General features: G+C 38.8%; 1 protein-coding gene across 1 annotated transcript in view; it reads left to right on the top strand.

Annotated features, from left to right (window-relative positions):
• Positions 1 to 23,477, top strand: part of SERINC2 (serine incorporator 2) — a 481,087-nt gene that overhangs the window by 292,313 nt on the left and 165,297 nt on the right. Inside the window, exon 6 of the mRNA XM_044060008.1 lies at positions 3,129 to 3,267. Within this exon, the coding sequence (XP_043915943.1) occupies positions 3,129 to 3,267 (139 nt within the window). The remainder of the gene's footprint in view (positions 1 to 3,128; positions 3,268 to 23,477) is intronic.

The following is a 23,477-nucleotide window of genomic DNA, read 5'->3' as shown; positions in this document are numbered from 1 at the left end:
TTTTCTTATTGTACAGTGACATTATTTAAGAAAGAATTGCTTACCTTTCTTAAGTAATGTTATTGTACAAAAGCTCTTTAGTGTTCAACTTCCTCAATTATAGTCTGATATACCGCTAATGTGTATACATACATATATATAGTTGGAAGTATGAAATGATTTGCCAGGAAATGTAAATTTTTTTATGAGGGACTGGGCAAAAATGAAGGCAATAAGGGGCATTCTGCAAAATTCATGACAGTTTAGAGGTATGGTTGCAGGTAATGTGATCAGTCACATTGTTGATGTAAACATACCGGTCAGCAGTCCGAGTTTTGCAAAGTGTCCCTGACTTTTCTCATAATGACTCTGTTGTATAATTGCTGTTTTTTTAAGAAGGCTATATTTGTTTTTGAGGATTGATCATACATTTTTGAATCTATTGTGATGTTCTTAAGTCAATAAAGAATTAAAAAAAAAAAAAAACAGGCACACAAATGAGCAGAGAGGGCATGCCCTGTATTAAACTTTTAACCCACTTTTTTTGGAAGCTGTGCTTGAGGAAGTTGTGAACTTGATGTAGAACATCACTTTTGCGTCAGAGAAATTAATGAATTCTGCGGTGAAATAAAGCCCTTAATCCCTGCCCAGAAGCATTTGTAGAAATTTATCGACTTGCATCAGTTTATCTTGATGAAGCTTCATTATGTAAATACATACATACATACAAGTATCTCAGGCATGAGCAGCAGTGCTCTTCTAGCCTGCCAGTATACCAAAGTAGTTAATTCAATAATAAGTGTCCAGGTTGATTTTAAAAATATAAACTAGTGCTTGCTTAGTGTAATTTGATGATCTGTTCCTTGCATCAGCTTCTCTCTGAGAACCAGTTAGTACAATTCTCATTCCTATATAGTTTTCTACGTGGGTTGTCTTGATTCTATATTATTTGATAACCACAAACATTCCTAGTAGTAGTTGTCTTAAATGTCTTGTATACCTGAATAAGGTCTCCACTTAAATGTCCATATGAGACATGGTACAAGTTCAAATATTGTAGTCTTTCATAATAACTTAAATGGACACGTTTGGCATATTTCTGCTGTACTCTTTCCAGTTTACTCGTGATTTATTTTTTTTAAATAAGGTTTACATTTTTTATACTCTGGTTTGGGAATAACGTAAATAATTTCAACGTTTCTAAATCACTGTGTGCTATATCGAATATTTAGCTTTCAAACTCTGCCTCCCGAATCTCTCATGAATAGTTTTGTTATATTTATAGGCATATTATTCTCCTTTGCCAAAATGGTCAATTAGTCAACTTCTATGCCCCAACTATAACACATGAATCATTTAATCTGTTTTAAGGTCATCCTCGTATACAGACTGTAGAACACCTCAAATGAAAAAGACAGATCTGGAAGATATAACCTAAACAAGTATTGGGCCTAGGACAAAGCCCTGCAGAACATGCTAATTGTAACCTAGAATTTCACCTGTCCAGTTGCTATATGTTACTTGCTATGTGCCATTTGTAATCAGTGCAGCTGTCCAGTTTATCAACATTTCATTTAATACCTAGTTATAATTTATTACTCCGTTTTTTATATATGACTATCAAATGTTCAAGTCTATATAAATTACATCACAGCAGAAATTTTCATTTATACCTGTTGTATTGTTGTAGAACATACAGATCTACTTCAACAGATGTCTGATATTTGGTATCAAGGCAACTGAGTAAATGTCAGGAAAATCCTACCAAGACAGCTGAACTTTATTTGGGGTTAATCAGTCTCTCTCTAACTGATGGCAGGTGTGTACCAAAGACGACTGAATGTTGTCAGTAAATCAAAAGGTGCTTCAACAAAGTATTAGTTTAAGGGTGTGCACACTTATGCAACCAGCTTTTATTGTACATTTTTTAGTGTGTATATTTTTCCCCTAACAGATTTGTTTGTTTTTCAATTGAACTGAAGGTACACTTTTTATATCCACTGTATATATTTTTGTGCGTGTCTCATGTTACTGAAATGTATTCTTCTGTCCTTGAGTGCATAGATCCTAATCAACATTTTTTGTATTAAAACAATTTCTCTTTTTAAACTTGCCACATTTCTTTACAGTTTTTCCACTAAGCACATCATTCCATTTAGATTTATATGGTGACTGTTGCTTCCATAATGTGCGTTACCAATCTGTGCATTGGTTTAAATTGCAGTTTGGCAGAATTATCTAGCAGCAATTTAGCAGCTAATGACCCCATGATCTCTGTACGTCAGTAGGCTTTTTTACAGTCTAAAGTGGTAACTTTTACTGAACATAAATTTGAATGATTTTCTTGCTAATGTTGTTGAATCAGTATTATTCCAGTCTTTCTTTTTAACTTTGACCACAGCTTGTGAAAAACAAAATTAAAATTTCTAATGTTTAATATTTTGATTTATTCATATGCCGTCTGCAAGGGAAATTTTTTTTGCTTAATGTTTTTGTATATTGTGCAGTTGCGCATGTGTGCATCATCTGCCTAAATATTTTGCCTCGCTTAGTCGTTTGGCTGCTCCATTTGTTGGGACTTGTACAACCCCCAGCTCCCTCCATTACTCCCATCAAGGCTACCCATAGTGTAATCCTAGTGCTGGATGTCCCCTTGATTCTTAAGGAGTCAACCTTACTGTGTGCTTTTAATACTTAAGGGGCAAGAGATTCTGTTGGGAACCCAGCACCAAGACCCACCATGTGCACTATGACTGGTGAACTTAACCCTAGGTGTGTCACACTTCCCAGACTGCTGACTTGTGTAATTCAGTTGGATGGATGTTGAGGAGTATTTAAGCAAATGCTGTCCCCAGGACCTTGGAATGGCCTTGCCTCCTAGCTGTCCCACCAGTCCAACCTGCAATCTGTCTTGCTGTGAGCTCTGGCCTCACAGCTCTGCAAGAACTCTACTTAAGTTCACCACTCCCCTGAATGGATTCGCTCATTCATGTCTAAGCTAGTAGTCAAACCTGAGTCACCAGGGCTATAGTCAAGAATTTTATCACACACCACCATTGGCAGAGGTTCATACTCTCTCACATTTGTGTTTAGAACTTGGATTTCCTTACTGTTTTTGAATTGTAACCTATTTATTTGCTTTAATGCAGATAGGAATTGTAATCCAACTCTTCTTGGAATTGTATCCAGTAACTCAACAGCCAGTACTACGGGTCAGGTTGTACAGTGGTGGGATGCCCCAAGTATTGTTGGTCTGGTTATCTTCATTATCTGCTCACTATTTGCCAGGTAAGTCTTTATTTTTTTTGCAGCTGACGTGAAATATTATGATTAACCTGTTTTTGGTTCCTAACTACTTTTGTGTTAAAGATTCCAATTCTGATGCTAGTAAGAAAAAACTTCATTGCTGAAAAATTGCTTATTGTAAGCAGTAAGGCATGGCATGTTGCAGTTTGAGGTGGGCTCTGTCCCTTTTCATGGTATATGCCACACTCTGTGGTCCTAAGTAATTCACTGAAGAACACATTATTTGTACAGTGGATTTTTGCCCGAGTCCTTTATGATTTACCACTGTCACATATTGTGCCTATTAAGGTCATTAGAATTCACAACTTTACTTTGACCACTAGGATTATAGAATTTCAAAACCAATTTTGTACCATTTTAAGTTAAGAAGGTAGAGTGACTGAGGGTGCCTGAAATCATTAATGATAGCTTAACTCAGCACATGGTCCTGAAAATCTTGTGTGTGTGTAATAGGCTACCAGTACTCTCTGCTCTAGTGCAAGCTTTCACTTCTGAGCTTAAAATCTATATGGTTAAGAAGTAAAAATAATTATTTAGAGGGGCTGACAAAGGTTAAAGTATTGCAGAATATGGAAAAAATCTCATAAAACCAGAATAAGGAAAATCTCATAAAATTAGAAGAGGTGCAACTGCAGAGTGTTAAAGAGAAAATAAGGGAGTACCTGGATAATATGCATGAGTTTTAGAAGGAATGCTATTAAGCAACTATTTGTTGATTAGTATTTCTAGGGCACAGAAACTTTTAGCATAATGACTTGGGCAACACAAAATTGAAAAGGTTACCAAACTTAAGCTTATAACAAGAAAAGTAATGAGGTCCTGTAGAGGTGTTAAGAGATATTTCAGAAATTTTATGAAAGTTTGCATAAAGCAGAGACCTGGGGAAATCAAGAAAAAGCACAACTGGAAATATTTATGGAAGACTTAAATATGCAGAGGTTAGAGGTAGATAAGGATCAACATGGGGCAATCAAGAAAAAGCACAACTGGAAATATTTATGGAAGACTTGTATATGCTGAGGTTAGAGGTAGAGAAGACTCAACATTTAACAGTCAAGATGGGAGGAATTCAGAGAAAAACAGTGATGTGGAACTAATCTGCAGGAAAGTCTACAGGAATAGATGGTATTCTCGTGGAGCTTTGGAAGCTAGGAGGGAAGGAAGTGATCAGGATCTGGAATGTTTTAACAGTATTTTAAAAGGAGGAGGAGCACCGACATCTTGGGGAGGGGGGGGGGGCTGTATTGGCTGTTATACCTAAAGAAGGTGAAGACTCATCAGATCCAGCTTCATATAGGCCCATTTCAATTTTAAACCATGATTATAAAGCATTTGTCTATACTAGCTAAAAGAACGGTTAGGTATTGTCAAAATTGATAGATATGGATCATTGTGTTTTTTTGGAGGGGAGGCAAACATTTTCTAACATTAATAGAACAATGATCTAGAGGGAAGCAGAATGTAAGAAAATACTGTTGTTGGTGGGTCTTGATGCAGAGAAAGTATTCAACAGAGAATGCTGGGATTTTAAGTAGGGCACTGGAAGCATTTACATTCCTGGGTACAATAATGTTAATCAGGAGGACATATGAGGGGTTAGAGGCAGAAATCAAAGTGAGATGGTTAATGTCTGATTAAGTTGTTTCATCAGAGGAACCAGGCAGGGGTGTCCTCTTTCCTCTTTATTTGCTTTGTATTTAGAGCCATTGGCAAAGAAAATAAGGGACTCAAACTCAAGAATGTAATTGGTATGGTAATCAAGAAAAGTTTGCTTTATTAGCAGACTGTTATTTTGTGCCTGATAAAACTGGAAAAGTACATCTCAATGTTGTGGAACATTCTGAGACAGTTCCACTTTTTTTGGCTACCTATTACGCTGTCGCAGTTGCAGGTTGTCAAATGCGTCTTTATCGAACTGAAAAGCATGAAAAGGCAAAATAGCGAAGTGGCTTTTCAGCGAATTCTTTCCCTGGGAAAGAATTCGCTTGGCTGCTTTCGCTACTTTGCTGTTTTCGGCACTGTATTGCAATCTCGGAGTTGGTACATTTAAGTAGGGGGGTGTGGGGGGCACAGCTCCCCACATTATGTAATGTTTTACAGTTTTTTTTTTGCTTGTTTTGTTTCGGACCAGCGATCCCCCCCTTGGAAAAAAATCGCTGTTCTGAGGTTTTGACGTAAGCTTTCGCTTACATGGGGTCGATTGTGTCGTTTGCTCTTCTGAGCATGCGATATAATATAGACCCATTTTTTTGGGGATATAAAATTAATGAAGATAAAACAAAGGCTGTAACTGTAAACTATGTACCCACACATTAATTGATTCAGCAGTACCAATATTTGTGGGGAAAAGATAAATTTTAAATATTTAGGAAGTATGGTTTAAAAAGGATTCTGTTATGGAAGCTAAGGATATACAAGAAAAGACTAAATAAAAGCGAATACAAAAATTGAGAAACTGTAAGCGCTTGCCTATGAAGAGCAAGATAACAATAAAAGAACTGCAGCTCATAACCTTAACCGTCTGAGCCATCTAACAGAAGAGGGCAAGAGTGAAGTGGGAAAAGTTGATCCTTCCAAGATGTTTTGTATTACCTAATTTAAAGTGCCCTTTTCTTTTCTTATTCATAACACTAGCAGAAAGCTACTTTTAAGAGTAGAAAGGGATGATGATGAAGTGATAGGGAGAAAAAAAATGACTTTGGTACCCAGATTTTGTCAGCCTGCTTGACTGACTTACTAGCTTCTGTAGTCCTAGCCCCTCTTGACCCATTCTTCACTTCTGCTGGGAATGGATGGGGTGACGGGAGCAATAATGTCATTGTAGTTGCTGTGAAAGTTTCCTTGACCAGCTGTTTTGTCCCTTCCCATGTGACTGCAGTATTTTTTTTTTCTGGCTTCGGCAAGGCATTCACTTATGCATCTTGTTGAGTTTTATGATAACCCAGAACTTGACCAGTAATTGAGGAGCCTCAATCCTCACTACTGGCAACAGTGGGGACATACACTGAGGGGTCCAAATTGAGAGATGGAATTCAGTTAGCATAGCAATGTGAGGAGAGTAGTAGTTCCCAAATATGCAACAAAATCTAGATCTATGATTTTGTTCTTGGAAGTGTTCACATAGGTACTTTTATATCCCATGCAGACTTCAAAGAATTTTTCCTCATGTAGTCTACAAATGTTGGAGGTGTGACAGAGAAGAATGAGGTAGCTGGGAGCATATATTTTTGGAGTGTAATGTGTTGGCAGATTTTAAAAATCCTTAGAGTAAGTGTAACTAAGGAAATTCTTATTTTTTTTTAGTTGGGATGTAGAATCTGAATAGCATAGGCAATAGTAAGTCCTTGTTAAGTTTAGTTCTGATGGCTGCCAAAAAAGCAGTTACTAGAAAATGGAAATCAAAGTCTAAACCAGCTGTTTGAAATAGTGAATACTGTAATAGAGGTAGAAGAACAGGAAGTGGATATGAGCAACTTGCATAGCAAAAAATAGAAATTGTGGGAACAATGCATGCAGAAAACTGATTTGGAGGAGGAATGAGGTTTAAGAGAAGGCAGTAAGACAATTTTATGTAATGTTGGATTAATTGTATTGTATAGAAGAGTATGATGTATATAATATTTGTAAACGTGAACTTGTTAATATGGTCTGTTTATTTTTATATAAATTTAAGTCTGCCTGTGTCATGAGTGATTCAATAAAGGGTTTTTTTTTGTTTTTCCTCTTTCTCAAGTCTTTAGCTGTAATATAAACACTTTAAGAAACCCAGCACATTACTCTCATACCCAAGCATGGATGCATGCACATGTACACTGGATATAAGGCACAATTTTGAACAGTGTGTTTTGTTCTACAAATCAGTATTTGTTATAGAACATTGGATGAAGGAAACATGGGACAGGGCATGAAAAAGGATGCAGAGTCTGCATCAGAAGTCCAATGAAAAGGCTGTTTATAGTGGCATATTCAATGATTTTCATTTTTTTTTTTTTTTGACAGAAGGAAGAATTTGTTAAATGCAGAGGCTTTTGCAGCTTATCCAGTATGTTGTACCTGATTGTATCATTGTTTGTTTGACAAGTTCTTAAAGTTTGTTACAGTAATAATAATAATACTATAATTATTACATCACCCACTGGTTAGCCAGGTAGGCCCACTGGACACGGGCCTTTTTCAGAGGCAACCCGAGAGCAGTGTCTGGTAAGTGAATTTGCTCAAGGTTACTCAGGAGGCAAATGAGACCTGTGGGAATCCAAGCCTACACCACAAGAACTGCAGCTCATAACCTTAACCGTCTGAGCCATCTAACAGAAGACAAGGGAATCCCTGCTGTGCTTCATGAGGTTTATTATGATTCTTGCCCTTTTTCTTTTCTTATTCTTTTGGTACCCAGATTTTGTCAGCCTGCTTGACTGACTTACTAGCTTCTGTAGTCCTAGCCCCCCTTGACCCATTCTTCACTTCTGCTGGGAATGGATGGGGTGACGGGAGCAATAATGTCATTGTAGTTGCTGTGAAAGTTTCCTTGACCAGCTGTTTTGTCCCTTCCCATGTGACTGCAGTATTTTTTTTTTCTGGCTTCGGCAAGGCATTCACTTATGCATCTTGTTCGTCTATGATAACCCACCACTGGACCAGTAATCGAGGAGCCTCAATCCTCACTACTGGCAACAGTGGGGGACATACACTGGGAGGGGTCCAAATGGAGAGATGGAAAGTTAGCAAGCAAAGGAGAGTAGTAGTGCTGAAATTGAAATCATCCTCAAGTCTTGGTGAGTACCCTCATAAGGTGGACCTTGATTTTCACATCATCTCACCAAGACAACACTGATTTGTAGACTGTATTTATATAGCATATATCATGGACAGAAGTAGGTCAAAAACTAAACAAAAAAAGATAACTGGGTGCACAAGACCAAGGATAAAAAAAGTGCCCAACCCTGGTAGGTGCACTTGTGTCAGGACTGGAAAAAATGACAGTGTAAAATCCTCAAAATATGGAAACTTTCCTACAGTGGGACCAGGCCCAGGGGGAGCATGACCTCCCTGTTGAAGGAAGTAGCAGTCCACAAAAATCACAAAAACTGATGGGCCAAACAAGAGCCATAAAAAAGAGTGGACTATTGAGGATAAGAAAGAAATTATGTATTGTTACTATTATGCAAAAAGCCCATTATTTCCAGACACAAGATGTACACAAAGATTGAGATAAATTAGAGGAAAGAAAAATACTTCCACAGGAAAAACTGTCAGAAACTTAAAATAAAAATTCTTTCATTAATGCAACAGTTTTGAAAAACAATATATAGATCAAGAAACTTTGATATCTTTGGAAAAAGAAGCATCTAAGGAGGTGCTGAAATGTAAACAAAATCTAGATAGTTTTGAGAAGTCTAAAAAAATAAAATATGGACATGGGAAAGAAAGAGATTTGATATGGTGTAATGTTTATGCAAAGGAGACAAAAAAACTAACCAATAAAAAAGAGCAACACCAAACAAATTTGAAGAGAAATATAGGCAAAGGAATCTGGATATGGAAAAGACTACAAAGAGGAAAAGTAGAAAAGAAGAATGCAGTGGATATCCAAATTAAGGGGAAACCAGTGGAACAAGAAGCAATTGGCCAGGTTCCATATCAAGATATTTTAGTGTGTTCAACAGGAAACCAGTATAAAAGTTCACTTGAAGCTAGACAGCAAGAGAAGGAACCGGAAACTGTGGTTACTCTGATGCAGTCAATGCTGAGGAGTGATAGACCAGTGAGTTCCATATGACAAAGCAATGGATGGCACAGGATGAAACTGAGGAGATGTCACAGGAAGATGATATAGAACTTTCTATAGAATGCCCGCAGGAAATGGAAAACTAGGGAAGTGCCGTCAGTATGGAAGAAACTGAGCTAAGAGAAGAGTTCCTTGATTTAATAGAAACAGATGTATTAAGATCAGTGAAAGAAATACTGCTGAAGGTCAATAAAACCCCAAAAGTTAGAAGTCTAATAAAAGAACACAGTAATTGACTGTCCCTAGAGATCCATGAGATATAACAGAAGTAAACAGGATATATTACTGTGCAGCTAAATTAAAATCTGATAAAGTTCTACTACAAGAACACAGGGTAGTCAGGGAAAGGAAGGGGTGAAATCAAATATCATCTTGGGAGTATCGAATAGAGACAAATATAAAGCAATTAGGACAAGAAATGTCACTGTTAGAAGACTATAGAATTGGAAACAGATCAACAAAAATACTAAGAAAGATGGATGTGATAAAACAGTGCGCAGTATTAAAACAGACCAGATTCTATCATGCACTATCGCAAATAAACTAAAAATTTCAGCACAGGCGGAAAAAAGTAGAAGATGCACAGATAAATATAAAGGAAAAGTACAAAATAAGCAATTTGATGACCCCAAAAAGTTTTATAAAGAATTGGGAAACAAGGTAAAAGGAATTGAAAGACCGCCAAAAAAGAAGAAATGGATACATTTTGGAGAAGTATCCATGATGATCCTGTGGAACATAAAGATGCTGTGTAGATAAAATAAGTAAAAGAAAGAATAAGAACTGTAAAGGTACAGGATATGGATTGAAATAAAGTAACTTCCAGAGAGATTGAAAAAGTTAAAAAAAAAAGCTTCTTTGGAAAACCGAGGCCCAGATGCAGTACCTAACCTTTGGTTAAAAGTATTAACATCTTTGCATGAAGACTTAGCCATGAGTAAGAACTATTTATATGCGTACCCTGAACAAATACCAACCTGGCTAACAGGAAAAACTATGCTTCTACTTAACAGTGAACCTGCAGGCCACCCTAAAAATTATAAACTAATAACTTGCTTTCCAACAACATATAAACTGTACATTGGAGTTGACGCTGACAGAGTTTATAGTCATTTAGAAGAAAACTCAATTATGGCAGTAGAAAAAAACAAGGACAATAAAAAGATGTGGAACAAAGGGTTGATTGTTTAGTCATAGTGGAGAACTGTAAAAAAGGGAAAGGATCTACGTATGGCATGGGTTAACTTCAGAAAAGAATTTGAGTATACTACATTCATGGGTAAGAGAGTCTTTAAAAATGAATAAGATACACCCTACATTGATTACATTACAGTAACCATAAACAATGGCAGATCACTTTGCAATTAAGCCATGATAAAGGACAAATTATTATCTCGGGGATTAAAATTCAATGGGGGATATTCCAGGGTGATGGTCACTGTTGCTTTTCTGCCTTAACACATTAGCTGTTTAACCGCTTAGGCCATAGCTATAATTTGGCTCCTAGAAAACAAGTGTAAAGAATTCTTATCTTTTGTTTGTCGATTTAAAACTGTATAGCTCATGAGATAGAGAACTGAAAGCACAGCTGCAGGTTGTCAAAACTTTTTCAGATATAAGAATGTCATTTGGTCTTGAAATGTGCAAAAGCAGCCTTTAAAGCAGGAAAACTGCAGCACCAGGAAAACGTCAGTTTGGGACAAGAATGTGATATAAAAGAACTTGAGCAGAGGGAGTGTATAAATATTTGGGAATTGAAGGATCCGCAATAAAACGTGAACAAATGTGAATAAGGTTCAGTAAGGAATACTTTAGAAGACTTGCATTAATTGTGAGAACAGCGTTGATATCTAGGAACAAAATCCAAGCTGTAAACCAATTTTTTTGTTCCTGTCCTAATTTACAGTTTTGGAGTGATTGACTTGGACCCAAAACGTGTTTCTTTCTTTCTTTCTTTAAATCTTGAAGTGATGGTTGTATATACAGACTTGCCACCATTAGAAGGAAGAAGGGAAAAAAACAGAAACATGCTGTTCGTCATTGCCTTGCATTTGCATGTATACTTCCACATACAGACGAAAGTCTAGATGAAATTTCAGTGCTTGAAGCAATTTTTTTTGTGTATTCAGATGATCTGTTCTTTTTATTAGCTACTGATGTGCTTATTTGTGAGCAGTGTAGCATACATCTGTAGGAAGTGGTCATTTGAAATTAAAGATAAATATGAATTTTGAAATATTTTTTGTATATATAAAGTAAACAGTACTGATATGCTCTAAAATGCTCTTAAAATAATTTATCATGCATTCTGCCCCAAACATGTTATTTTGCAGTCCCAGTTATCTTCCTCTCTCTGTATAGGTGTATCATTTTTTTCATTGGGTATTTTTATAACTGGAAACTAACTCCAGGCATATGTTTGTATACTGCTGTATACGCATTTAATATTAAAAAAAGTTGATAATTCTACTTTAAAATCGGTACTTTTCCATTATCGGGGCAACACTTTAAACACAGTTGCTGAGCTCTTTATCTAGTGTCTTGTCATGTCTTTTCGGTCTTGTGTAAAATGTAGAATTGACATCTCATTTTTAAGTATTATCTAGTAAAATATTTTATACACACCTGGTTAGATTGAGTGGAAGGACATGACAAGACACTGGATTCAGAGCTCAGTGACTGAGTTTAAAGTGTTGCTCCTATAACGGAAAACATTACAGCAGGTTATCAAGCACTTCTTTGACTGAAATCACTTTGTACCACTCGTTTAAAATCAAACTAAAAGAGAACTTTTTTTCTACAAGCTCACTGACACAGTGCTTAAACTTATTACTGCAATTCCAGATTACTGCTTCAACTAATTAATCATTTCACACTGATGTACAATATTAAAGTACTTTCCTAATAAAGTAAGTCCACGCTTTCCACTTCTAAATTCACATACGAATGACATATTCACGTACTACTTTAATAAATGTCCTTTTTGTACATTGTGTTTCTTTCTGTCGAAGTGACATATTACCTGATGTCTCTAAGAAAGACCCAAATGATTCAGCGTCATTTACTTAAAATACAGTCTGATCTAAAATACAAGTGTTACTATATGCGGTTTTCCTCCACGAACGAAAAAAGCACTTAGCTGTCCCTTCGGTAATTGGGTACATTACTCTGCACCAAGGCATTAATATATTTGCAAAACTGCAAAAGCTTATCACATCCTATTTTGTCATGCTGTGGCATGAACTTGTCACTGCAAAGACTGCAGTCAGCAGTCTGGCAATGTCTTTGTTGGACAAAATGCCCATTACTCACCCTTGTCTGCATGTAGACTGTACTGGTACTTTATCTGCTACGGAACACATTTATTTAATAAGTCATTATGCTCTAATGGGTAACGATAGTCCCCCTCAGCACTGTGATACCCAATCAACTCATGAGTTGTGGACACAACAGCTTCAGGCAGGAGATTTACATGCACACACTTTCAAGGTAGAGGCTTAATTTTAATATTTTGTAGAGCAGACATCTAGCATATTATTACTGTTTTAAGAAATAAATTATGTTTTCGTGATTTGGTTCATTCCTTCTCTTTGATTTCTCTGTTTGGTACGCAGGAGGGAAACACTTTAAATGCGATCGTTGAGCTCAAATCCAGTGCTTTATCATGTCTTTTAACCAGGTGTGTGTATAATTCAGAAATGCCATTTTTATAAAATATTAAGTAAAATTATTTTTTACACACACCTGGTTATATTAAGAAAAAATACATAAGTGACTGGATTTGGAGCTCAGCAACCACGTTTAAAATGTTGCCCCGATAACAGAAAAGTACCAAATAATCTTTATTATTGCTTGGAAGGCAGTGTACATTGTAGTAGTTCATCTGAAAATAAATGTCAGAAATGTGTTGAACAGTGCCTAATGCCTTTGCATTTCTGCTTCAGCATACAGTTGTGCAATAGTCAAGGGATGTAGCAGTGCGTTTAGTATTCAAGTAATCATAGCACCTTCATCTATTGTCTGAGCATTTTCTCATGTGAATGTTTATTAAAATTTACGTAATACACTGCTTTGGATGTTTAGTTGTGACATAACATTGCTTGTTGAGATGTTGCTCTGCAGGCATTAGTCATTGTATTGTTTTAGATGTTCTTCGTGTTTCACTGCTGCAGTCATTACATTTGGGTAATCTGCTGGCAGATTGCCCTCACTCGGCCTGAATTCCAAAGTCTTGTGTCCTGCGTCAGTTGCTGTCTCCTCTTCCATGACGTCAAGTCGTCAGGGGGTTAAAACATGCAGCCGATGCCATTTTCTTTAGTCTTTCTTGCCGTGCGGTGCCCGAAGCAGAAGCATTTCGCAAGTGCCGGTTGGCCGACTACTGAAATATTCGAGTTTGAGTTTCAGAACCGAAGTCTTCACTAAAGCTAAGTACTGCGTTGGGGAAACTTTTTTCTTGCCCCATACCGATGTCAGAAAAAGTTAATAATTGTATTACTTGTGGGAAACAAATACCTCATAAGGATTTCCATTTATACTGTATTCCTTGCTAGGCCCCGATCACAATGTGCCTGGCTGTCTGTTTTGTGCTAGATTTAACCAACGCACTATTAAGCGTCTGTATATTTTTGCTTCAAAGTATTTTGGAAACAGATTTAACTACCCAGAAATGTCGTCAGATAGCAATCCGACTACTGGAGTACATAAAAAAACGCAAAGAAAAGGACAGAGATAGGCAGTTGAGATCCAAAACCGATGAAGCTTCTAAGCCAGTCGCCGGTTCTCAGGCACTTTCGCAGCCCGATACCCGCTACCTTTGAGTCGCAGGCCTCTACCGACACCCATGTGGAGTCTGGCATGCTGCAAGATACTCAAGGTATTGGACGGACAGATGTATCTCCCTCGGATGGGTCCGGAGCCGCAGAGCAGGCACCGGCTTTTGAAGGTGTATTCAGACCTCAACATTTGTATATCAAACCGACGACAGCTGCAAAACCAAAGACAAAAACAACTTCTAAAACTAAAAAACCAACGCGTGAGCCATGTGCACAGGCCTCTATGCCTAAAAAACAGATGATCAAAATGGCTGAAGACCTTATTACCTTAATCAGGGGTACCCATCCCCCTCCAGATAAGAGGCCTAGGCAGGACATTGATTATGAATCTTCAGATCAGGTTTCTGTTTCTTCTGATTCCTCTTCTGATCAGGAATTATCTATACCTCCCTATGAGGATTCTGATGCAGAAGAGTCTATATCATCTGCTTCTCCTCCTGAGGATTATTCATTTGGGGAAACCTTGCATAATTTGAGGGAGCATTTTCACTGGGAGAGTCAACGTTTCTCAGAATCAAAAAAGAGGCTCAGGGATTTCCTTCTCCCTCTGCACAGGCCTTTAGCCATTCCCCGTTGTAGACATTGTGGATGATGTGTTTTCGGAGTCAAGCGTGACCCCTGACACCTTACCTCCTGCTCCCAGTAAGGCTGACAGATACTACAGGGTTCCTGTCTCACATACATTTTTATTTAGAAACCCTGCTGCTGATCCTGAAACTATTTCACAGGGTCCAAAGGGAGTTAAGGCCTCAACAGCAAAAAATCCTACCCCCTCTGACAGAGATTCAAGAGTACTGGACAGATGGGGAAAAAAGGTTTATACATCTGCAGCCTTGGCAATCAGAGCCTTAAACTGCCAGTTTCATATGCTCAAGTATCGACATGTTAGAAACAGAAAATGATGATGATTTCTGAATGTGCAGAAAATAAAGAATTGCAGGAATTATTGCATGCAGCTGAGCAAGTTGGAAAGCATACTTTACAATGTGGTTTTGACTCCTTAGAGGCCTCCTGCAGGGCTGCAGTTACTGGATCTGTGATTAGGAGGCATGCCTGGCTAAAGGAACAAAATTTGCTTGATCATGTTAAAGCTAAATTGCTAGATGCACCTTTACAGCATGATACTCTGTTTGGTGTTAAGGCAGAAGAGTTTTTAAAGAAAATGGAAGATAAAGCTAAGTCTATACAAACTGTTAGACTTACAAGTGCAGCCACCAAGATTCAGTAGACACTGGCCTACAAATAATTGGTCCTTTCCTGTGTCAGACAGAGCTCAAAGGGGCAAATCCAGACGCCCTAAGGGCTCCAGATACTAGGCGCAAGATTCATACAGGTCAAAGCAATGGGGCGCTTCTACCTCCAAATCTGGAGGAGATAAAGTGCAAACCTACAGAAAACAGTCCCAGTGACTTCCCTCTGCCTACACCAAGCACTTATCTTTTGGTCAGCACCCTTATGGGGAAAAAATAGCACTTTTTGCTCAAAATTGGCAGTTAATAACCCAGGACAAGTGGGTGCTAAACATAGTATCACAGGGATACAGATTTCATTTACACACTGCCAATGGCAAATGGTTGGCCAGATCTGCCAAAAAATCAATGGGCAGAGGCACAGAAACAGGTTACGTCCCTCATGGATATGGAGGCCATTCAGCCAGTACCAGAACAGGAAAAAGGACCTCGACTGTTCTTGGTACCCAGAAAGGACAAGGCCTGTTGGCCAATACTGGATTTATCGATTTTGAACACATACCTGGACATTCCAAAATTCAAAATGCTGACTTTGCAGCAGCTTCTGCCCATGCTGGGCAAGAATGCATGGCTGGTGACATTAGACCTAAAAGAGGCATACCTGCATCATGTCCTAATAAAACAATCGTGCAGAAGATACCTCAGATTCAAGACTGGCTTAATGCGTTACCAGATCTCTGCACTGCCCTTTGGCTTATCTACTGCGCCCATAGTCTTCACAAAGTGCCTGGCACCAGTAATAGCATTTTGCAGACAAAGAAGTATACAAATATATCCTTACTTGGATGACTGTCTCATTCAAGCAGAGAGCAAGGACATTCTTCTTCAACACCTGGCGTTTGTGAAAAGGCTTCTAACATGCCCAGGGTACACAATAAACGAAAATAAATCACAACTGGTACCCTCTCAAAAGATAACATTCCTGGGTGCAAGCTTGAATATAACTGCCCAGATGGCTTACCTCACGCCAGACAAGCAAAGGCAACTGACTACTTACTTCAAACTGATGGTAACAAAAACCCAGTTATCTGCAAGACAAATTTTGCAGGCTTTGGGCTTCATGGCATCCTGCATCCTACTGACTCCATATGCAAGACTGCATATGAGGAAACTTCAATGGTACCTAAAAAGTTTATGGAGTCAACATCCTCACAGTCTGGAAACAATGATTCCTCTCATATCCTGCCTACAACAGGAGTTTCTGTGGTGGGCAAAGGCATGTCATCAAAACATGGGACGGCCCTTCACTCTAACCTTGCCAGCCAACCCTTAACAACAGACACAGCAGATTATGCCTGGGGGGCCCACATGGCAGGAAAATGCATTCAGGGCATATGGACCCCAAAACAAATGCATCTACATATCAACCAGAAAGAGATGCTAGCTGTTCAAAATGCTACTTCATCCAGGACAACTACTGATAGACTGACACCACCACAGTCATGTGGTATATAAACAAGCAAGGGGGCACACACTCATACCCCCTTTGCAGATTAGCCATGGCACTGTGGCACACAGCTTTGACCTACCAAATGCATCTTCAAGCTCAATTCCTGCCAGAAAAGCAAACTACTCTGGCAAACTATCTAAGCAGAAACCTTATGGACCCTCACTAGTGGAAACTAAATCCACAAGTCTTCAGCATGATAACAGAGAAATGCGGGAGCCCAGATATAGATCTGTTTGCCTCTCCTCAAAATTATCAATTGAAAAGATTCTGCACAAGGACATATCACAGACAAGCATGGAAAGTGGACGCCCTATCCTTCAGTTGGAAAAACCTATCAGTTTACGCCTTTCCTCCTCTGCCTCTTCTTCCCAAGGTCCTCCTAAAAGTCAGACAAGAGAAACCAATGATGATACTAATTGCTCCGGACTGGCCCCGCCAATACTAGTACCCAGTCCTAAGGAACTTCTCAGTACCCAGCTTGAACCTTACCTCAAAGACCTAAACTACTGTCCCAGCAAAACAATCAGATCCTGCACAATCCAACTCCAGACACTGAACCTGGCGGCATGGCTAATCATGTAGTTATACAAACAACACCTCTCAGTAAAGCTGTGATGGATGTCATTTTGGAAGCAAGAAGGCCTAGTACTAGAAAATCTTATGCTGGTAAATAGTAGAGATTCTGTGCTTGGAATCGAGCACAAGGAACTGATACAGCAGAACCAAATATTCCTCAGATATTACAATACTTAACTGAGATGCTTGACAAAGGCCTATATTTCTCGTCAATTAAAATCCATGCCTCTGCCATTTCGGCTCATTACACTACAGAGCCACCAATCTTTTCTCATTCTTTACTAAAGCAGTATCTTAGAGGAGCCAAAAGTTTAAGGCCTCCTAGAAGATCACCATTACCTGCATGGGTCCTCAATTATGTATTGGAAAACCTCACCCTGCCTCAATTTGAACCAGCTGCTACCGCTGATATAAAGTTCTTATCATGGAAAACAGCTCTGCTACTAGCAATTACTTCAGCAAGAAGAGTCTCAGAGCTACAGGCCCACATGGCTGTAGAGCCTTTTTATCATATTTCACCCAGACAAGGGTGTCTCTGAGGACAAATCCTACATTTATGCCTAAGGTGGTTTCCAGTGCGGCTCTTAACCAAACAATTCATCTGCCAACCTTTTATCCAAATCCGCAGAATAAGGGGGAGAGAATTCTGCATTCCTTGGACGTACACAGACAGCTAAGATTCTACTTGAGCAGGACTAAAGTTCTAAAAAAAAACTGAGCAATTACTAATGACATATGCTGCAGGATCAGAAGGAAAGGCTATTTCAAAGCAGACAGTTTCAAAGTGGATAAGCCACTGCATCCGTTTCTGCTACTTACACCATGGTAAACCTGTGCCCAAGGGCATTAGGCCTCATTCCACCAGAGCTGCAGCTACTTCAGCAGCCTTTCTCAGAGGAGTACCAACCAAAGACATTCTAGAGGCTGCTACTTGGAGTTCTGTTCACACCTTCACAAAGCATTATCATTTGCCTCTCTACTCTAAGTCCAGGGCAGGCTTTGCCACTGCAGTTCTGCAGGGCCTTATAGCTGCACCTAATGCTGTTTAGCTCCAGCCTCCCAACCATAGTTTTGGGATTCTACCCAAATGTAATGTCTGCAACAGTGAAACACGTAGAACATAGTACAGTTGTGTACACTTACCATAAATGTAGATGTTAAAGTGTATTCACTGTTGCAGTCCAGATTACCTGCCTGCCATCCCCCAGTCATTCTGGAGTTTATCTTTCCTTCTCTATCTTCTACAACCTATGTGGTGTATTTGCTTGTAGATGAAGGTAAATTTAATATTGATGCATGTATACATGTATGTTTATATATTTTTGCTACCTTTTTGGGGGCACTTGACATCTGGGGCAAGAAAAACTAAAGAAAATGGCGTCTGCTGCATGTTTTATACCCCTGACGACCTGACGTCATGGAAGAGGAGACAGCAACCGACGCAGGACCCAAGACTTTGTTATTCAGGCTGACTGAGGGCAACCTGCCAGCAGATTGCCCAAATGTAATGACTGCAACAGTGAATACACTCTAACATCTACATTTATGGTAAGTGTACACAACTGTACTGTCTGTTTACCCATTTGGCCCACTGTTTGTGTCTCTCTTCACGGGCAACCTAGCAGCGCACTCTAGTAAAATGATTTGCTCAGTCACATAGACAAATGATGGTGGACTGAATGGTTTGTCAATAGCGCAGAGTCTCAGTACTGTGCGCTAACTACCAGAAAAAAGCACATTTCAGGTGTTTTATGACAATACCACGAGCACACTATAATGCAACACAGGCAATTTATTCTGCATGGGCAGAAGGCAATGTTAATAGATAATAAAGCAGGATTACCTTGATGTATTAATACTTATGCTTGCTATTCGTTTACTGGGGTAGAGCACTCATCCAGTAGGATCAATTTCAAGTTCAGCCTGAAAGGTTACAGAGAAAACGAGAAAAAAAAATTATAATTTTGGTAATTGTATACTCATACCAATATACATCTATTTGAGCAAGCCTTTATGTTAGAAAATTCAAGTATGAATAGTCCGTGTGACAGTGTGTTAAAATATATGCAGAGTATTTTGACCTTCGCCTACACCTCAGAATTAATGCGAGTCTGAAGATCTGGGATTAATTTCTCTTATGGTCAGAAAATTTTAAGTAAATGTAGGCGTCTCAAGTTTGCTTAGCTAAGCTCCTGCCTTAGATTCTGAAATATACTACTAGTGGGGGAACTGTCACATGAAAACAGAAAAAAATGTATTTTGAATAATTGCATAGTAACATCCAACTGGGATTATGCAAGTAGCCAATTTCTAAGCACAGTACTGTTAAGTGTGGGAGCAGTATTGTTTAAGTTTACTGTGAAACCTCAAGTAACCTTCAGCTGAAACTACAACCAGGCAGTTCATCCAGTCAAAGCCATAACTGGATGAAAAAAATCAACAGTAAGCATTTTCCCCTGCATCCCTTCATGGTGTGTGTGTGGGGGGGCTGGCTGGCTTCTCTCATTCTGTTATTTATACTACATAGTAGTGCAAATGCAGAGAGAACTAAAAAATCCACGAAAGTGTGAATCACTGCCAGTATACTAATAAAAACCTCACCAGCAGTTGTCGTAGAAGAGCTGCAGCTCATGGAAAGTGGTGTTAAGAGAAATGCAGCTTTCTATAATTTTCATTTTGCTGCATCAAGCAATAGGTGACCTAGACTGCTGCTTAGGGCCCCAGTCTCAGCCATAACATTCAGTTAAAAAAAAAAGAAACATTTCCTTACCTTTAGTGATCACGCCGTGTCGCTTTAAGAATTAAAAAAAAAAGTTTTTTTCTGCAACAGCATACTGCCGCTTTAAGAATTAAAATAAAAAACGGTTTCCTGCTTTTCCAGCATCCTGTTGTGTTCAGCCAATAAACAGGAGCAAGTGTGAACAGAGATAATTCAAAACGCCAGGTGTTTGGAGTTAAAAAAAAAAAAAAAAAAAAAAAGGCAAAATAAGAGTGTGGCAAAAGTAATGGTAGCTGCTCATGTGCTCACCAGTAGAAGTGTAGTGTATGTGTGATGCCCCATTTAGTTACAAGGCTGGTTAGTCAAACCCTGTACCTTGGGTACAGGGAATAAGCTTTACTCCATCTGCCATCTGGTACACACCATACATGTTGATGCAATGTCAGGACCTGTTCTGTGATTGAGTAGTTTGACAGAAAAGACATAAGGATGTCAAAAATGAGATGTACGTGTCCTACAAGCAAATAGCGCCCCCCCCCAAAATAAATGGCATGCTATATGCAGTAATACTTAAGATTTCTGTATAACTTGTAAGCTGTTGAACCAAAGCTACTGTTACAGCATTTATATTGTCTGTAATAGTTTTGCTTTATTCATTGCACTAAAGAATTAATTAATTCATTGATAGGTTTGGATTATATAATAGTCTAAACATGTTGCGTTTTCATAATATATTCTTGCAGTGCCTTGGACGGCCCACGGTGTTGCAGCACTTGGCGTTGTCGCCTCACAGCAAGAGGTTCTCAGTTCGTTCCTTGGCTGGGGTGCCTTCTTTGCGGAGTCTGCATGTCCCCCCCTGTGGTCGCGTGGGTTTCCTCTGGGTGCTCCAGTTTCCTCCTACATCCCAAAGACATGCTGTAGGTGGATTGGACACTCTAAATTGACCCTAGGCATGAGTGAGTGCTTGTGTGCGCCAATTATGACACCGTAAAACTCCACTGACAATCATAAGCGGACAGGTGATCCACTGTGGCGAACCCTAACCGGAAAAAGCCGAAAGAAGATTCTTGCAGTGCCTTCTTTAGAGCCACCATCAAATGCAGTTGGTTTTACAGTTAGTTCATATAGTCTGCATTATTTACAGTGATGAGAGCTGTCTGATCATCAGCACCCTGTATGTAGTCATTGTTGCATATTACTGTGATACCATCTTCTCTACAAGGTCAGATTATAAAGGATTTCTGCATTTAGTTAACGTAGAGGACTAAAGCTCGGACTTTTTCACGAGCTGCTTCCCGTAGCAAGGGTACAAGGATTGAATCTTTTCACCTTCATTTACCTCCAGTGTGACCTTGAACTTATTTAACCAAATAATGCTTTGGAACAATTGGGAATTTTTGCTAGGCTCCGTAATGATCTCAGGTTTGTATGCCTAGAAACTTTGAACCTGCTGTTTGCCAGACATATTCTGTTGCATAGCTGATCTACTTCAGGAAATGTTATGACAGTATCACCAGCATGCAATATTTGTAACACAACAAGAGCAATTTATTCTTCAAGGGCAAGAAGGCACTGTATTTGTAGATGAAGTACTTAAATAAAAAGTTGTTTGCAAGCAGCAACCTCTGCATTTGTATTAACTCTCTCTAATGTGGAATTATTTAGACGTCTTTTACTTCTGTATAGATTGTGTATCTTGACTTAGCATATGTTAGTGGTTGATATTTCTTATGCTCTTATAAGTACTCTTATTTATAACGTGCCACACATGGCTGGAACTTATGGTATGATGCTAGTTATCTTTATTTTCATGTAATTAATCCAAAAGTACCAATAAAGTGTATGTAATTTATTCATAACAGTTGGTGTACATGGTCAAAGTAGTTATAACTGCTGGTTAGAGTGAGGGGCTGTCTGTGGATGAAAGGAAGTTATGCTGTTGTCTGATAATTTTGAAATAGAAATCTGGCTTTGCAGGAGCGTGTGTATGTGAGAATTAGGCTGGAATACTTTGGCTGCTGTGTTTGTGAAATGTATGACCTTGGTCATCGTCATTTTTTGATGCTGATATCTGAAAAGGATGTAGTCAAAGTAGCTGTAATTGGTGGGTCTTGAGAATGTTTGTGAATGTAAATATACATATAATCTACCATTGGCCAGATGCATTTTCAGTGAATGTGAATTTCAAGGGAAGATAAGTTTACTGCTGGTCATTCAAAGGCGGTTTTCAATGTGAGACTATTTTATTTTATTTTCTTTAGCAAAAAGACCATCAGTGTTTGTGCTGTAACATTTGAAATAAAGGTTTTAAATCAAATCTGTGTAAGCATTGTAAAAGTGAAGGAGAGACTAGTATGCACACTGACAGGTTTGAACAGTGTTTATGGTAATTGGGGAGAGAGAGACAAGTAATGGGATGCTGTAATGGTTTTGGGGGGCCTAGTCCATTACCCTGCCTAGGGCTCCATTTGAACATAATACAGCTGTGGTAGTGGGAAAGCCATATTATGCAGTGCTACAACTTCCACAGTCATTGACCTAATGACAGGCCTCAGAATGCTTCCAGGTAATCTGATATTGACCCAAACCACCCACATTGCTAAGTATTGTTTGTCTAAAATACCTTGCTGAAAAAATAGCAAAAGTAATTGCAGTAGTTGAGGACCAGCTGAAATTTCAGAAGAAATGAGCAGTAAAATAATGATTGACAATGTATACTTAAGGCATTTGTTTAAAATTGAAAGGCTTTATTCCTTGAAAAACAAGGATATTAGCATTTTTATCAGGTGGAAGAGTTTAATTGTCTTGGGGTAGTGTTTACAGTTGTAATTGGGGGATACCAGGTGACTGACCAGCAAAAAAAAAAAAAAAAAGTCGGGGGGGGGGGGGGGTTACAGAGGCAGCAATTGCACATAATTTGTCTTTTACTTTTTAACAGGGGTGGCCTTGCTGAGGCTAGAATGCCATTTTCAGCAGAGGTCTAGGGAAAAAAGCTCCACATTTGAATATACATGAATTACCATCTTTTATGTTAGCGCAGTCATGTACTAAGTGTACATCTGTTTGATGAAAGATGTTTATTATTTACATATGTGAATATTTGATATGTACAGTAAAGTAAATTTTCACTGTTCATCTTAACCGGAGATTTGCATGAGTTAACAGTGAATAAACAGGAACAATATGCCTGTTTAAAAACGCAGTTTAGTTGTAGAGAGAAAAATTGTTAATTTGATATGTCAATATTGAATACGTAGTTCCAAGAAGAAGTTAGATTGATGTTCATCGTGCATACAGCTGCAGTAATCACAGATGGGTTTTCAGCCGTCAGGCGGTCCCTCGGTCGGCCGAATTCCAAAGTCTTGGTCCGGCGTCGGTTGTCGTCGCATACTCTTCTGACGTCAGGAAGGCCAGAGTATATAAGACACAGCCGACGCCATGTTCCCCAGTCTTTTTTGCCGCTCGGTGCCCGAAGCAGAAGCAGTTCACAAGTGCCGAAGTACCCCGTTGGGGAATCTTTTCTTGCCTCAGACCGATGTCAGAAAAAGTTAATAATTGTATTTCTTGTGGGAAGCAAATA

Source organism: Protopterus annectens, chromosome 1.part2 (genome assembly GCF_019279795.1).
Source record: "Protopterus annectens isolate FY-2018-M chromosome 1.part2, PAN1.0, whole genome shotgun sequence".
Lineage (NCBI taxonomy): Eukaryota > Metazoa > Chordata > Ceratodontiformes > Protopteridae > Protopterus > Protopterus annectens.
This window is presented reverse-complemented; position numbering and strand designations above follow the sequence as displayed.